At 52.4% G+C, this 15,441-nt stretch overlaps 1 protein-coding gene across 2 annotated transcripts; it reads left to right on the forward strand.

Annotated features, from left to right (window-relative positions):
* Positions 1-9,273: 9,273 nt before the first annotated feature.
* Positions 9,274-14,966, forward strand: ISL2 (ISL LIM homeobox 2). 2 transcript variants are annotated; one of them, XM_027067835.2, is made up of 6 exons: positions 9,274-9,430; positions 10,281-10,470; positions 10,751-11,013; positions 12,795-13,078; positions 13,661-13,828; positions 14,231-14,966. In XM_027067835.2, exons 1-6 carry the CDS (start codon positions 9,373-9,375, stop codon positions 14,345-14,347), a joined length of 1,080 nt encoding a protein of 359 aa, XP_026923636.1. In that variant the 5' UTR covers positions 9,274-9,372; the 3' UTR covers positions 14,348-14,966. The 2 variants fall into 2 exon arrangements, with proteins under 2 accessions (XP_026923636.1, XP_053081106.1); XM_053225131.1 differs by having other exon boundaries at positions 9,274-10,470.
* The last annotated feature ends 475 nt before the right edge of the window (positions 14,967-15,441 follow it).

Consider the following 15,441-nt stretch of genomic DNA (forward strand, 5'->3'; position numbering starts at 1 on the left):
GTTGTTGTTTTTTTTTTAATATTTATGTATTTTTGGGAGTGCACAGGCAGGAGAGGGGCACAGAGAGTGGGGACAGAGGCTGTCTGCTGACAGGCTGACAGCAGAAAGCCCTATGTGGGACTTGAACTAATGAACTGAGAGATCATGACCTGAGCCAAACTTGGACACTCAACTGAGTGAGCCACCCAGGTGCTCCTAGAGAGCCAGTTCTGCTTAAACATTTATCAGCATACCAGTGGTGGTGTGTATGTGCCTGTACTAGTTAGTCTAAGCCAACAAAGGAGTCTGACTCCTTATCAGTTATTGGATCAGGAATAGGCATATCTAAGCCAGTTTGGGTCAAACAGAAAATGGGTTTTCTGGGAGATTCTGAAAAGAAGCTTTCTTGACCTTTGGTGAGAGCCCCAGAAAGCCAGCTTCTCCTGCTGGTCACAGACAAGGAGGTATATGGTCCCAGGTATTCTGGCAGCCATTCTGTGACCATAAGAACCATCCCTAGGATGGAGCTGAGTCTCTTGACACTAGAACAGGGAAACAGAAAAAAACCTGCTGATGACACCTTTGAAGCCCTGGGTCATCCAACTGTACAGTCTGCCCTACCTCTGTGTTTGTTGTTTGAGCCCGCTCATTTCCTGTTTATGGTATTACTTTTAACTGGGCTTTCTATTAGCCCAAAGCACCCTGCTGATACACGAGGAATGAAGGAGATGAATAAAGAACCATCCATAGCACATAGTAACTGCTCAATAAATAATAGTACCTCCCCTTCCCGCCACCCAGACCATCCTTCCTTGTACCCAGTGTTCATGTGCATGCCAGCTTTTGCCCCCAGCACTTTCCCTCCTCACTCACAGGCTACAGTGGAAGCTTTCTCTCCTTTACAGACCCAGCTCAAATCCCACCACTTTCATGAAACTTGCCTAGTTCAGAAGGAATTCTGCTTTATGCTCAGCTTGAATGAGCTTCACCACATACTGCTTTCTGTGGATGCTTGTGCTTTCCCGAGTCTGGGTCTCTCTTCTCAGCTACAGCAAAATCCTTTTGGGCCAAGACCATTCTGTATGCAACAGTTGGCCTCCTCTATAGTCTGGTTCAACCTCTGGTTCCTTGTAATGTTCAGTCAGTACTTGATGATGAGCCTACTGGCCTATAATCTTTTCTCTCCCTTGCTTTTTACAAGCTATGGGCTTCAAGATTCAGCTGAATGAGATTCCTACAATAGCAAGAGGAATGTTATTTTGTTTTGAAGGTCTTTACAAGTATAAGGCATGTCTAAGTGGCTATAAATAATTTATATTGCCCATAACTCAAGCTGATCAAAATAGACCTCATCACCGTGATGCGGCAAAATCTGGTACAAGCTGCTTTGCTGCTGCCTCCAAACCAATTACACATTTGGAGCAGATGAAAATCTGACTTGATTCCCTCCTGAATCGGATTAATGCCCCATCCACAATCACATTAATCACAATCTGTCCATGATTAGACATCAGATAATCCCATTGGACAAGAGGTGACAACCCAGATTCTATTATCTCATTTTTTATCTATTTTTGGAATTTGCTGGTAACTCTAGCCTTCAGAAGATGTTTTCCAGTGAAAGAGGATCTTATCTGTGTTCTTTTGAAAAATCGTTGCTAGATGGGCTTTGACAATAGCCAAATATTTGGTGTCATTTATAATTCCTAGTTTATTTTAAGGTGACAAAGAGACAAAATAAGACATAAGTCTGTGGTCTTTGAAAAGTCTGTGGTCTGAGAAAAAAAAACACATGTATTTAGCGTCTTATGAATGTGTGTTGGAGAGAATAAAAGACATCCTTCAAAACCTTTAAAGGTTATGACAATAGCTTTGTGAAGAGGCATCCTCACATTTGAGGGCATACAATAAATGATTATCCATTTGTTTTAGTATCATAAAAGGCAAGCATCTATGATTGGTAAGGGGGCTGGAAGTGGGTCCCAAAGTCTGCAAAACCTAAACACCCACATCCATGCAGTGGGAGGAGCCTATTACAATATTCAGTTTTCCTGCTGGGGAAATAAAATGAAAAATAGGCATCACTAAAGTTCAAGTCAAGCAGATAGCTGACACTTCCTCTAATTTGAATCTAGAAATACTGCTAAAGGAAAATGCTAGGACCACATGAGTCAGGGCAAATATGATTCTATGCCTACATTCACTGACTTCAGGGCACTGGCCCAGAATAGCACAGCAGAAAAAACCTGAAGTCTACTCCCACCCCAGGAAGATACAATTCACAATATAGGATTGTTCCCTATGATGCTGGTCTGGATCTGAACCCAGATATATTTTTTCAATATCTTTAGCAAGTAAGTTACAAGGCAGTGATATTCTTTTCCACTTTCCTCAGGATTACATATAGAGATTCTTCCCGTTGCCCCATGTAAATGGTTGAGATTGACTGGTCACTATCCACCCGTCTTCCAAATCAGGCTTTCTCCTAGCCTGTCCATTTCTAAGGAGAGAGAGGGGCTGGCCCAAAGTCCACAAGCACATCTTCTTCCTTCACTTCCTCCCACACCTTCCTGACTTGTGTCCCGTTTATTTCCTGCCTTGCTTGATTCATCCATGTGTTCATCTTTCCACAGAACAGCTATGTTCATGCCATTTCCGCATCTGAATTTCTTTACATCAGGATCACAGTTCTCCTTCGCCGAAAGAATGCCATCAGAATTCCTCAGCCTGGCATTTGAGGCTTCCTGCAGTCTAACCCAAACTTCTCTTTCAGTCTTTTGTCATCTGTCTCCTCTGTGACAGCCCAGCTACCTGGACCTGCTGTGGATGGTGTGCGCCACTGCCCAAATCATTCCTGACTCCAGGTTCACATTTCCCCCAAAATGCACATGACTCACACACCTCCTTCTTCTCTCTGCAAAACCGTTCCCTCTTCCTTTCTCCTTTTTGGTCTGGAAGAATCATACTCATCCTACAGGGCTCAGATGAGATGCCATGGGCTCCAGGAAGACTTTCCAACCATTCTATTCTAGGTCCCTCCTTTGTGTTCCTGTTATAGTCTAGGTCACGGTGCTGACCTCTAGTCAAAGGTAAACAAAGCCGGACACTAGGTACAGTGGCAAGGACTGATTTTAGTCAGAAATATAGTATAGTAACAGGGCAGAGTCCCATGTGCACTGAACTCAACTTTGACTTGTACAGAGGTGACTGGCTGTTTTAAAGGGAGAATGAGGGAATAGGGAGGGGAGGGGACGGGGGTTCAGGAGAGTCAGAGAATTCAAAAAGTACAAAAAGCAGGAAGTAGGGGTTGGTTCAGGAGAAACCCATGTGGGTTTGCTAACTGCTTATCCAAGGTAGGTTCTTCCCTCCCAAAGAGGCTGGGAGACAAGGGCCCTATCTTCAGATGTTGACAGAAACAAACAGTAAATTCTCTTGACAGCCTTGAGTTTTCTTAGGAAGGCATTTAGGGAGTGGGGGTGGGGGGGTGGGCAGGTAGGGTGGTCCTGTGGATATAGCCTTGAGCTGTCAGAACCCATGTCAGTGTTTTGTTCAAGGTTGAGACCTAGTCGAAAAAGGGCTCAGAGGAGCCCACCTGGAGTTTGGTCAAAGGAGAGACTCTTTGTCACTTACCATTATCTTCCTCTCTTTTCTACCTGTTATCTGTTTCAGTGAAGCACACCCTGTCCATCCAGGGCCCCAGCCTGAAGCCTGGCCCATTTGCAAAAGGCTGGCCTCGCTGCAAAACCACCATCTGATCCTGCTTTGGTGAATCTATTTCTCTTTGGAGCTCAGTCTCTCCCTTTTTCCTTCCCTTCTTTTCTTTCTCATTTTACCCACTACCTGGATCTCAGTAAGGGGAGGGATTCGTTCTAAGTGACTAGAAGGGAGGCCCCATGAGGATGTGGGCCGGCAGAAGACAGGAACACCAGTGTGCTGGGCCAGACTGCTCAGAAGCACTCCCAGGCCATGCCAAGGTGGCGAGGGTTCCCCCTTCTGGAAAGATAGGAAATATGCAACTTTTCCCCAAACTGCCAAGCACAACTCCTTCCCCTGGCCTTCTCCCTGAAAATCTAGAGCTGGTGGTTCTCCCTGAAGCTGCCTTCAGGGTGTGATTTGGAAAGAAACAAAGCTCCCTTATGTTTTTAAAAAGGGTTCATTTTCCTCATCCTCTATAATTATCTATTGATCTCCCAAGGAAAAGAGTGATATAGACCATGGTTTTCTTAATACAGAATGACTTTGACACATGTCCACTGTCCCATCTGGGGCAGACTCAAAAGCACAAGTTTATAACTAGTCTCATGGACTAGCGAGGGCATGGGTTTGAGTCTCAGTACCACCTCTTACTAGTTGTTTTAACATGTGACAGTTACCGGTTTATTCATTTCTGAGCTGCTGAAAGATGACTATAAAACCTACCTCAATGCCTTAGAGGCAGGGTTGGCTTCATGGACAACCTGGGTGTTAAATGATATGGTCTGCAATAACTTAGCCCAGGACTCAGCCTGCCGCAAGTGCTCAGGGAAGCTAGAAAGGGTTCAGGAGAAGGGAGGGGCCCAGCAGTGCCATTGGGTGGCTGTTTGCTCAAAGGAAGTCAGTGGGAGGCAGGTGATAGAGCCTCAGATGAGAGCACAGGTTTGCCTGTCAGAAGGCCTAGAGTCTTGTCAAGTTTCTTCCTTTTCTCAGGTCTTAGTTGCTTTCTCTGAAGCTTGGTGCCCAACTGCCACACCAAAGCTGAGTTCTCAGAACTGGATGGTGGGTGATGATGTGAATGCTGAGGCCTCTTTTTCCTGTTCTACACATCTCCAACTGCCTTGGGAGAAAAGTAGAGGCCTACGGCCATGGCAGGGCCAGGTGGGCTGGTCCTCAGATGGGCAAGGGTAGAACCCCATCCCCAGGGATGCTAGCAGGAAGAACCCTGGCTTCCAGCTCCATCTCTGTCACTCACATGCTGGGTGCAAGGTCTCTGGGCTTCGGTTTCCTTTCTGATACTCATGGTAGAGATTAATGCCCTTTTCACTGGCATCAATTTCCTTTGTGTTGGGTGGGCATCATTCCTGTGGCATCCCCTTTGTGAATGATCAGGAAGCAAGATGGTGTAATGATTCCATAAGCAGGATCTGGAGGCAGAGAGGCTGGTTCAAAGGCTCCGCCAGCTTTGTAACCTGGGACCAATTACTTAACCTCTCCAAGCCTCAGTTTCCTCATCTGTGAAGTAGGGATAATTTAAACAATAGTAACTTCTTTCTAGAAGTGTGAGTATAAGGGCAGCCATGTGTGTGAAGGGGGCCCCAAGCAAGAGGCCGATATGATAGCTATTATGATGCTGCTGTTGAAGATGTAGGTTATACCCAGTATTCCTCCCCATGTGTGTGATTCCATGGAAACAAGGAGACAAAACATCTTTATGCAGATGAGGGTCTCTTGAGTGGGTAAGATCTGGAAGACAGTTAGTGGGGAAGGAAGTCCAGTATGTGTGTGCATGTATGTGCACATATGTGTGCATGTGCATGCATGCATGTGTGTATGTGTGTGCATGTGTGGGCATGCATGTGTGCATGTGTGTGTGCATATATACATGCACATGTGCACATGTGTTCGTGTGTGTGTGTGTGTGTGTGTGCATGTGGGGGAGCTGTCTGGGCGCCCCAAGCAGGATCTGTCCTTTCATGGACAGTCAGAGAGAGGATGACCACCTTCTCCAGTGGTCTGTTTCTTCTCTGTCAAACACAGACCTGGAAGAGAGAGGCTCTAAAGGCTCTTCCAGCTTTCCAGTTCTAGACTGTAGAAGAAAAGGAAGAAAAGGAAGGATGGGAGGACTGACTAAGCAAAACTGTAAAATAATAAAAGTGGTTTTTTTGCCAGCTGGCCTGCTTTGGTGACCCACCTCCCAACCCTGGGGCCTTGTGCTTTCCTGCTCCTTCTCTCAGGTCTCGTTCCCAGGGAAAGAGCCACTATCACTGTAGTATGAATGACCACCTGTTATTCTGTTCTTTCTTAAGGATCTTTGCACAGTAAGCTGACCTTTTAGTGGAACTGTGAGCAGAGTTTTAGGCAGCAGTGATGGGGTGAGGAGATTTGGGGAGATGGAATTCAGGGGACTTCTCTGTGCTTCTGAAATCTTCCCAGGAGGAGGGTCACAGCTGGGGCTAGTTTTATGGGATAATGAAGAGCTACGGACCTCAAACTGCTATTTCTACTAAGGGAAGACAGTGTTCCAGAGCCCAGCAAAGCAGGCATCCAGGTCTCCTGCCTGTGGTAGCCTGGGATGTGCAGAGTGTTGTGGCCCCTGCCTCCCCTAGAAGGGCACCCCGGGAGCCGCCAGGAGGCAGAGAACAAGGGCAGGGCCAGGTCAATGGTGCCCTGTGGCTGTGCCAGGGTTAGGCACAGCCTTACCAGGGCCAGGTCAATGGTGCCCTGGCTGTGCCAGGCTGTTTTCTCTTCTCCCACACTTGCGTTGGTCTCCCAGGGGTGGCTATGACCCAGGAGACCCACACTGAGGGACCCTGAAACAGGTTGCTGGCTTTACAGCTCCAGAGAGGTGAAGGGGGTGAGTGGTAGAACCATACCTCTGTGGGTCTTCAGCGGCCACATTGAAAGAAGCAAGGGAGATGGAACCAGGCAGACCTGGCTTTGAATGTCAGCTCTGACTTACCCTGTGACTGGAAACAGTCGTGTCTGCTCAGGAAGCCTCAGTTTCCTTGGGGATTGAATGAGTCTAATATTGCCCATGTCATAACATGATTTGGTAGGCTAATAACAGGGGATTTGCACTTGGTAGGGTCTGAACAAATATTAATTCTTGACTTGGCTTCCTGGCATTCTAGCAGAGGTGGCTATTTCTCCCCTCCCCCTAAGATGGCCTCAAAGATTGTTTTTTTCCAGGTGGTGATAAATTTCTCTTCTTGGCAGAAGAGGGTTAAAGTCCAGGCCTAAGATTCTGCTGGAGGCATCCTCTCCTGGTGGCCTTCAAACTTGAGTTATTGACTAGTCACTTGCTCCTGGCCAGATGCTGGAAACCAGGAGAGGCTTAGAGTGGCCTAAGGAGGAAGCTCATGGCCCAGGCACACAGCCTAGCTCACCAATATGCTCACCTCATGCCCCCATTTCAGGACTGCATACCCAGGTACACAGACATCACCTATATGCAAACTACACTCAAGCCACACTTTTTGATTTTCCACCCCACAGCAGACACACAGAGCAAATGCACAGTGAGATATACAAAGAAATCTTCAGATGATATACACACAGACATATTTAGACCTCCCCTCCACACACAGGCACCCATGCAGGAAAGACACAGCATACACAGAGGCTCCCAACACAAAGATATAGCCATAATGATAATTATCACAGTTAATACGTATTGCACACTTAGTATACGTCAAGTGTCATTCTAAGCCTTTTCCAGAGAATCGTTTAATTCTTACAATAGTAGAGATAGCTACTATTTTATCCCCCATTTTACACATGAGGAAACTGAGGGACAGAGAAGTAAAATAACATGCATTAGGTCACAGAGTAGCCTGGTGAGGATACAAGCGCAGATTGCCCTTCCCCTGGCTCCTCAACGCCATTTATTTACAAAAACATATTCAAACGCATCATCCTCCTCATCCCCGACCTGCTCCGTACACACCCAGGGTGAGCGCCCTTTGTGGGAGCTAGTAGCCAAAGACGCAAGAAATGGCTTGTCAGCAGAGCGATCGAACCTTACGTGCGGAAGAACCAGACTGGTGACAAGATGTTTCAAAGGTAGTGGCGGTGATCGAAAGCCTTGCGGGACGACGGGACTGCCGGCGTGAAGCACTAGACACAGCTCGGGGGCGGCGGGTGGGCGCTCTCTGGCTGTGCGTGGACCATTGTCAAGTAGCGAGTTTGGTGTGTATGGAGGGCCTAGCCCGAACTCTCCGCAAAGTCTCTCCCTGCACCCTTGGCTGCACCCCTTTCCCAGAGAGCAACCGAGAGCTTGAGGCCAAACAGACTTAGATTTTTAGTAGAAAGGCCGCAGCGCTCGACCGCACCCTCAGGCCGACCCGTCCGCGGGCACCAGGGCCAGGGTCTGACATTTTACCCCAAGGCGCGCACCAAGTTCTTGGTACACCTTTTAAAGGGAAAACAACAGCCACCATGGTTAGATATATGTTATTTATAATTCATGGGCCAGTCTTTGAACCCTTTCAAACAAAACCCACAGCGATTTCTTTGAAAGAAAGAAATGCTTGGATTCTGCTCCAAAGTCTTGGGTTTTCTAAGGACCGACAAACCAGTGCACAGATAGTAAATTACCCCGCGCGCTACATTTGTTTCTGATTATTTGCGTTGCAGTTGGTTTGTGAAATCAAACAGAAGAGCTTATAAAAATCGCTTATTTGGGAAGTAGGACATACATTCGACCCCAGCATTGTTCCTAGAAGGAGCTGTGCTATTCGGGTGGGGAAAAGATGAGGGGAGCCCGTGTTAAATTACCCCCCCCCCTTACACACACACACCCCGCCAAACCTCCAAATGCAAGTCAAGGCTCGAATCAGGATCCGACAAGCGTCTTCGAATTCTGCGTTCTGGCGCTACCCATCTAATGCTCCAACTTGGAGAAGTTTTCCACAGGCGGGCGGATGGGGGAAGTCTAAAAAGAGTTTATCCAACGCCAGTGGTCGTTCCCTAACTTCTCTCTCTAGCTTGTACCCTGAGGACAAAGGCACACGAGAGGAGAAAGGTGATCGGCTGGACGGTGATGGTTATGTCCAAACAGACCTCCCTTTCTCCTAGCTCTCGTTCCAAAAGAGTGGATTTTTAAATTTTTTTATTTGTGAAAGTAGGGAGCATTTAAAGGAGAGGCCTCCCCCCCCCCCGTCCCCACCCCCTCCCCAGGTATCCATCACCCCGCTCGGGCACGCCTGCGGAGACTGCCCGGCAAATCCATGAGGAAGCTCAGAGCTGTGGCGGCCGCGGAGCCAGCTCGGCGGTGACGCAAAGTCCAGCAGGGATAGCCCGACCGGGGGCCGGAGAGAGGATCCTTGTAGATTTCGGACGAGGGGGCTGCGCTCCATTGTTCACTCCGGGCCAATCAGGGTTTGTCCATTTCCTTGCAGCCAATCCCCCGTCACCCTCGCCTTCCACCCAAGCCACCCCGCCCTACAGCCCCCAGGTCCCCATTACTTCCCCCGCATCCCCCGAGGTTCTGGGGAAGCTTCGTGACGCCACAGGTCCCGCCCCCAGCTCCGGCCCCGGGCGAGTGCGTGCTGACGTCATGCTGCGTGCGGGCCGGTGCGGAATCGCTCCTTCAACTCAGCGGGGCAGGAGGAGTTAGTTACCAAAGAGCCGAGGCTGGGCGCGCGACCCTCGTCCTTCTGCCCCTGCCCGCACACTTTGCGCACATCTCTTTTCTGCATGGTGGATATTATTTTTCATTATCCTTTTCTGGGTGCTATGGGGGATCATTCCAAGAGTAAGTCTTTCTCTCTGTATGTGGGTGTGTATGTGTATGTGTTCAATATGCATTATTTCTAATGCAGAAGAATGTTTAGCGGATTCTACAAGTGGCTTCTATTTGACAGGACACTGGGAGAGAAAAAAAACCAAAACGAATGCATTTCTCCTGCAGGCCACTTGTCCTTTGGAATCCTGTTGTTTTAATTTACAATTAAACATTCTTTCTCAATGTTAGGCTGCTAGGCTGACCTCAGGTTGTGAAATCTGCTTCTGTTTTGCGCTAGGGCAACTAGGTTTGATTGGGGAATATGGGCTCTTTTGCTTGCTTGCATGTCCTTTTTGGCCTTTCCAAGAAGGCAGATTTCTCTAGCTTGATATGGGATATTTAAGAAATGTCAGAGAGGATGAGAGGAGACTCCGATGAAAGCTGATGTGTCTGTGTTGGGATTGGAGGGAGTCGCTGTAAGAGGGAGTGTGTGGACGGAAATGCCGGAACATCACCGTTCAGTATTGATGCGGTGGCGTCCGCAGTGCTTAAATGTCTTTTTATTCTTTCTTCCCCCCCTACGTATTAGCTTTTAGTTACAAGATATATCAATAAAATGACTGTGTCCAAATGAATGTAGTAGCGGAAAAAAAATTGGGGGTGGAGAAGAGACAAAAAGCCTCCGCAAATTCAGAAGGTTTTGTTTTTTCGTTTCCAATTGTTTGGACGTTTAGAAAGCCCACTTCCTTCTTGTAGTCGCAATTCTTGAAAGGGAACGAGGGAGCGAGCGGGTTGGGTTGGGTTGGGGTTGGCGTGGCCGAGGCCCAGACCGGGTCCGGAGAGCCTGGCCTGACGCGGGTCCCGCGCCCTTCCCTGGCAGAGAAGCCCGGGACGGCCATGTGCGTGGGCTGCGGGAGTCAGATCCACGACCAGTTTATCCTGCGGGTGTCGCCCGACCTGGAGTGGCATGCCGCCTGCCTCAAGTGCGCCGAGTGCAGCCAGTACCTGGACGAGACGTGCACGTGCTTCGTGAGAGACGGGAAGACCTATTGCAAGCGGGACTATGTCAGGTGAGGCCGGCGAGAGCCGGGGCTCAGCTACCGCCTGCTGGGGCTGGGGCTGGGGGTGGCGGCTTGTCTGCGCTCCCCAGCCTGGAGAGAAGGCCACTCCTACTCCGAACGTGTGCCGCCGTGAGCGTCTGGGCCTGCGAACTCCCCAAGGGTCGGTCCCCGCAAGCTCCCTGTGGGCCACAAAGCGTCCTGGGCCCGCGTGCCCGGAGCCGGTCGCAGACCGGGAGGCGAGGCGGGCCTCAGGCCCCTCGCTGACACAGACCGCGCCTTGGGCCCGCAGGCTGTTCGGCATCAAGTGCGCCAAGTGCCAGGTGGGCTTCAGCAGCAGCGATCTGGTGATGAGGGCGCGGGACAGCGTGTATCACATCGAGTGCTTCCGCTGCTCCGTGTGCAGCCGCCAGCTGCTGCCCGGCGACGAGTTCTCGCTGCGGGAGCACGAGCTGCTCTGCCGCGCCGACCACGGCCTCCTGCTGGAGCGCGCCGCGGCCGGCAGCCCGCGCAGCCCCGGCCCGCTCCCCGGCGCCCGCGGCCTGCATCTGCCAGGTAAGCCGCGCGCGGGGCCCGGCGCCCCCTGCGCTGTTGTGAGTGCACGTGCGAGTGTGTGTTACCGGAGTGCTTGTGCTCGGACGAAAAGTTGTCACTCGTGCGCGGTTCCGTTTGCCAGGATTGTGTGTTTCTGTGTGAGTGCAGATCTGTGGCTAGGAACACAGGAGAGTGTGTGTGTGGGGGGGGAATCGTTTGTGGATCAACATGAACAGGGATTGTGTGTAGGAGTGTGTGAGCATGCGGGGAATTGTCGAAAATTGTGTTCTCCATGATCAGGAATATGTGGGACGGTCTGCCAGGAGTAGGAGCGTGAATGACAACAGAATCTTAGCAGTGCCTGTCTGGGAAACTTGTCTGGGGAATTACAAGCACTATGTGTTACTGCCAGAGAGGAAAGCTAGGTTTGCCTGGGGGTATGTGTGTAAGGAATACATCTCCCATCCCAGAACGGGGCCTGGGCTCCGCCAACTAGCAGGCCAGCCGCCCCAACAAAGAGCCGGTGTCTGTATTTGTGTTTTGAGACCCAGTTTGATGAACAACTTAGCAGAGTGCTTCTTCCGTGGGGAGGGTGTGGTGGCACAGTGGACTTGAGGTCATAGAAAACATTTCAAGGGATGATGCCCTGGGTGCTAATCAGGAGCTTCCCAGAGATGGGGTCTGAGTGTGTGGTTAGTGGGCAGGATGGTGCCCCCAGGCTGGGCAGCCACAGACCTGAAGCACCAATCTCCAGATCTGGCTGAGCCTCTGGGTGCTCTGTGGTCTTGTAGTGCTCCTCCCCTCTCTGGTCCTCTCTTGCCTCTCCTATAGAATGAGGAAATTGAGCTGGATGGACTATTTGTAAATATTTATTCAGACCTAGAAATGCCTGAAGGAGGATATAAATTGAAACAGTGCAGCATATATCCATGGGTGTGTGGACCTAGTTTGGATGGGGGTGTGAAACAGGATGAAGCTGGTGTTGAGTGCACCGGATTTCGGGTCTCAGAGGTACTCCCTTTTGTGTGTTACGGGTTTCAGGCTGCCGGCGCGGGGGTCAGGCGCTATTTACCCGGGGTTGAGAGTTCCCAAAGCCAAGCGAGAATGCTAGCCACTGCGCTCGGGCCGGGAGGGTGAGCTGCGCCGGGCCAGGGAAGCTGGAGCCTTGAACAAGGAGACCCGAGAGCTGAGGCTGGAGAGCTGGCAGTGAAGAACGTTTGGTCCCTTGAGGACCGTCCGCACCCCAGGCTGGGTCTTCGCGGCCTTGTCCCAGTGGTCTCTGCACGAGGAGGAATGGCTCTCGCAGGCCCCCAAGAGCGGGAGACAAGCCCCCTAACCCCAAAGCTGCGCGGCGCTCTGGGCCCCTGTCGGTCCCCTTCCCCCTCAGAGTCCCGGGAGCTCCTCCTTCTTCTTCCTCTGAAACTCCGACTTCTTCCGGAGGGCCTCCTTCGTCCCGCAGGGCCCAAACGGGCATTCCTAGGGTCGGGTAAGTGGAGGAGGCACAGCCGGGAGCGGCCACCCGGCTCCCGCAGCCGGCGTAGCGCAGGACTCCCACGCCCTGATGGAGCTCCGGGGACAGCGCTGCGGGGCAGCCCGATCGGGGAACTAGGGAAGGGACAGAAAATGCAGAGCTCCCTCGGGGTAGGGCGAACAATTGGAAAGGGAGACGAACAATAAAACGAAATCAACGGAATTGAAAAAGGAACGAAATAGAGCCTCGGAGGGCTCATCCGCCGCAAGGTGGGGCACGGGGCAGGCGGGTGGCGGCCCCTCTCTCACGTCTTGTCCGCCTGTCCTCGCAGACCCCGCGTCGGGCCGGCAGCCCTCACTGCGCCCGCACGTGCACAAACAGACGGAGAAGACAACCCGCGTGCGGACGGTGCTCAACGAGAAGCAGCTGCACACTCTGCGGACGTGCTATGCCGCCAACCCGCGGCCCGACGCGCTCATGAAGGAGCAGCTGGTGGAGATGACGGGCCTGAGCCCACGGGTCATCCGCGTCTGGTTCCAGAACAAGCGCTGCAAAGACAAGAAGAAATCCATCCTCATGAAGCAGCTGCAGCAGCAGCAACACAACGACAAGACGGTGAGGGACCGTGCAGCGGAGGAGCGGGTCAGGTGGGGCCTCGAGTTCTCGCGGCAGCATCTGGGTGCCCTTTTCAGGGCGGGCTCTGGGGACATCCAGGGGCAACTGGACTCTCCAAAAGCGTTTGTTTGTGCGTTCAGAGAAAGGCTTACCTTGGGGATTAAGGCTCAATAATTATTGTACCTGATGTCGGGTCTCCTCCTTGTTCCAGCGGCAGACCTGAGCTGGCACAGCTCCAAGCCGCAGGAGGCATGGTTATGCATCTCCCGCTAGTCCCGGCGGGTTGTGTCCTCTTGGCATGGCTTGGTTTGAAGACTTTTCCTCTTGAAAAATGGGAATACAGGCCTCAAATCCCTTTGTTCTGTTGGCTGCCAACGCTGAGGCTGGACTATGGTGGAGGTTCTGTGTCCGGGGCATCTTAACTGGGGAGGGAGGGCTCACCTGGGTACGGTGGAATGTGCGTCTCCCCCCAGACCAGGACCCATATCTTGGGCCAATGCCTGCGGCCTCAGTGCCAAAGGCGGCGGGAGAGGTAAGGCCTAACTTGAGCGGCCCTCACCTCCACTTCCACTTGTCCCTCAGAGCCTCCAAGGACTGACCGGGACGCCCCTCGTGGCGGGCAGCCCCATCCGCCACGAGAGTGCTGTTCAGGGCAGCGCAGTGGAGGTGCAGACGTACCAGCCACCGTGGAAAGCCCTCAGCGAATTTGCCCTCCAGAGTGACTTGGACCAACCCGCCTTCCAGCAGCTGGTGAGGTCCTGCCCTACCCACCTGACCTCACTACTCCGAGGGGTGGGATTTGGCCGTTGGGCGGAGGTGGGAAGGGGGTACTTCCCAGGGGCCTGTCTAGACAATGAGAGGGGGCATACGTTGGGGGGGACTGCAACTGCACCTCCGCCCATACATAATTCGCTCTAAAGCAAGTCTCCCTGGATTAAAGCCCTCAAGAGGCAGGTAGAGGGATTAACCCAACTCCAGCTCTCGCCCTAATACCCTAGAGTGCGCTTGGGGACCTGGCCCACTTCCCCGAAGGGCTTGCTCCCAGCTGGTGGCTTGTACCTAAGGGACACCCTCAACTCAGAGCACACGGTCTGGGGGCACCAGCTCTGGCATCTCTTCACCTGCCTTTTCCTGGTGTCTCTGCATCCCCAGGTCTCCTTCTCTGAGTCTGGCTCGCTAGGCAACTCCTCCGGCAGCGATGTGACCTCCCTGTCCTCGCAGCTCCCGGACACCCCCAACAGCATGGTGCCGAGTCCTGTGGAGACGTGAGGGGACCCCATCCTCGCCAGCCCGCGGACCTCGCATGCTCCCTGCATGAGACTCACCCATGCTCTGGCCATTCCAGCTCCGAAAACTCTCTCGCCTTTGTAATTATTATTATTGTTATTTAAAGAGAGAGGACAGAGAAGCAGTCAGGACAGCCCAAAGCGCCAGGATGCAACCTGCTTTCCCCAGACCGGAGAGCCCTGATCCAAGAACTTTTATTTTTTCAAAACCAGAATTTGGGATTTACTAGAGTTAGCTCTGCCCTCTTCTCTTCCCTCGCTCCGCGTGGCTGCCGCCGCTCTGTCCGCGCCCCCTACCCGCGGAGAACGCGCAGGGCCCATCTGGCGCCGGGCCACCCCCAGAACTCGCCCAGGCGGTCTCCAACCCCAAGCCGGTCCCGCGCTCCCAGGCAGCTTTGCCTGGGCTCTAAGCGGGGACAATCCAATGGAACAGACACTCAATCCCCAAAGCGCATGATTGCCGGAAAAAAGTAGAAACGAGACTTTCCTGAAAATGTGTTAAATTATCAGTCGACGGAGGACAGAGTGTGTGAGCCTTTGCCGAACAAAACGTAAGTTATTGTTATTTATTGTAAGAACAGCCAGTTCACAGTGGGATGGATATTTTGATCTTAATAAAAAATAATAATAACCCGATGCGATGCTGCTGCTGTGTGCTGTGGGCACAGCGGGAGGGCTGGACGAGCGCCGGTTGGGGCTCGGAGCTTGCTTCAACGAAACAGCGGCCGAGCAGAACCCGCCGCGGGTGCCCAGGGGTGGGCCCAGCTGCTTGTGCCCGCGCCTCGCGCGCCGCTGCCCTCAGGGCTCCCGCGCGGCCGGGGGGCGGGCCCGGCGGGGATTGGGCGCTGGGGGGGGGGGGGGGCGGGGCTGGGTCTGTGCGCCCCGCGGCGGCCCTGGCTGGCGCTTTAGAAAGCGCGGCGGCCCTCCCGGAAGTCGGCGCGTGCCCCTTGCTCCAGGCCACGCTCTGTCTGCACTGCCCACCACCCTTCCCCGGTCCCGGGCGTTTCGAGGCCGAGGTCCGCGGGGCAGTGGGGGGAAACCTCGTTTGAGCGGGAAACCTGCGATGCTCGGTTAGCG

The sequence above is a fragment of the Acinonyx jubatus genome, chromosome B3 (assembly GCF_027475565.1).
Source record: "Acinonyx jubatus isolate Ajub_Pintada_27869175 chromosome B3, VMU_Ajub_asm_v1.0, whole genome shotgun sequence".
NCBI classification, from domain to species: Eukaryota; Metazoa; Chordata; class Mammalia; order Carnivora; family Felidae; genus Acinonyx; species Acinonyx jubatus.

Excerpts from the sequence above, each read along its gene's own strand:
- ISL2 (XM_027067835.2), top strand. The coding sequence starts at position 9,373 with ATGGTGGATATTATTTTTCATTATCCTTTTCTGGGTGCTATGGGGGAT. Across the intron at positions 10,471-10,750 it reads TGCAAGCGGGACTATGTCAG|GCTGTTCGGCATCAAGTGCG; the intron begins GTGAGGCCGGCG and ends TTGGGCCCGCAG. Across the intron at positions 13,829-14,230 it reads AACCCGCCTTCCAGCAGCTG|GTCTCCTTCTCTGAGTCTGG; the intron begins GTGAGGTCCTGC and ends CTGCATCCCCAG.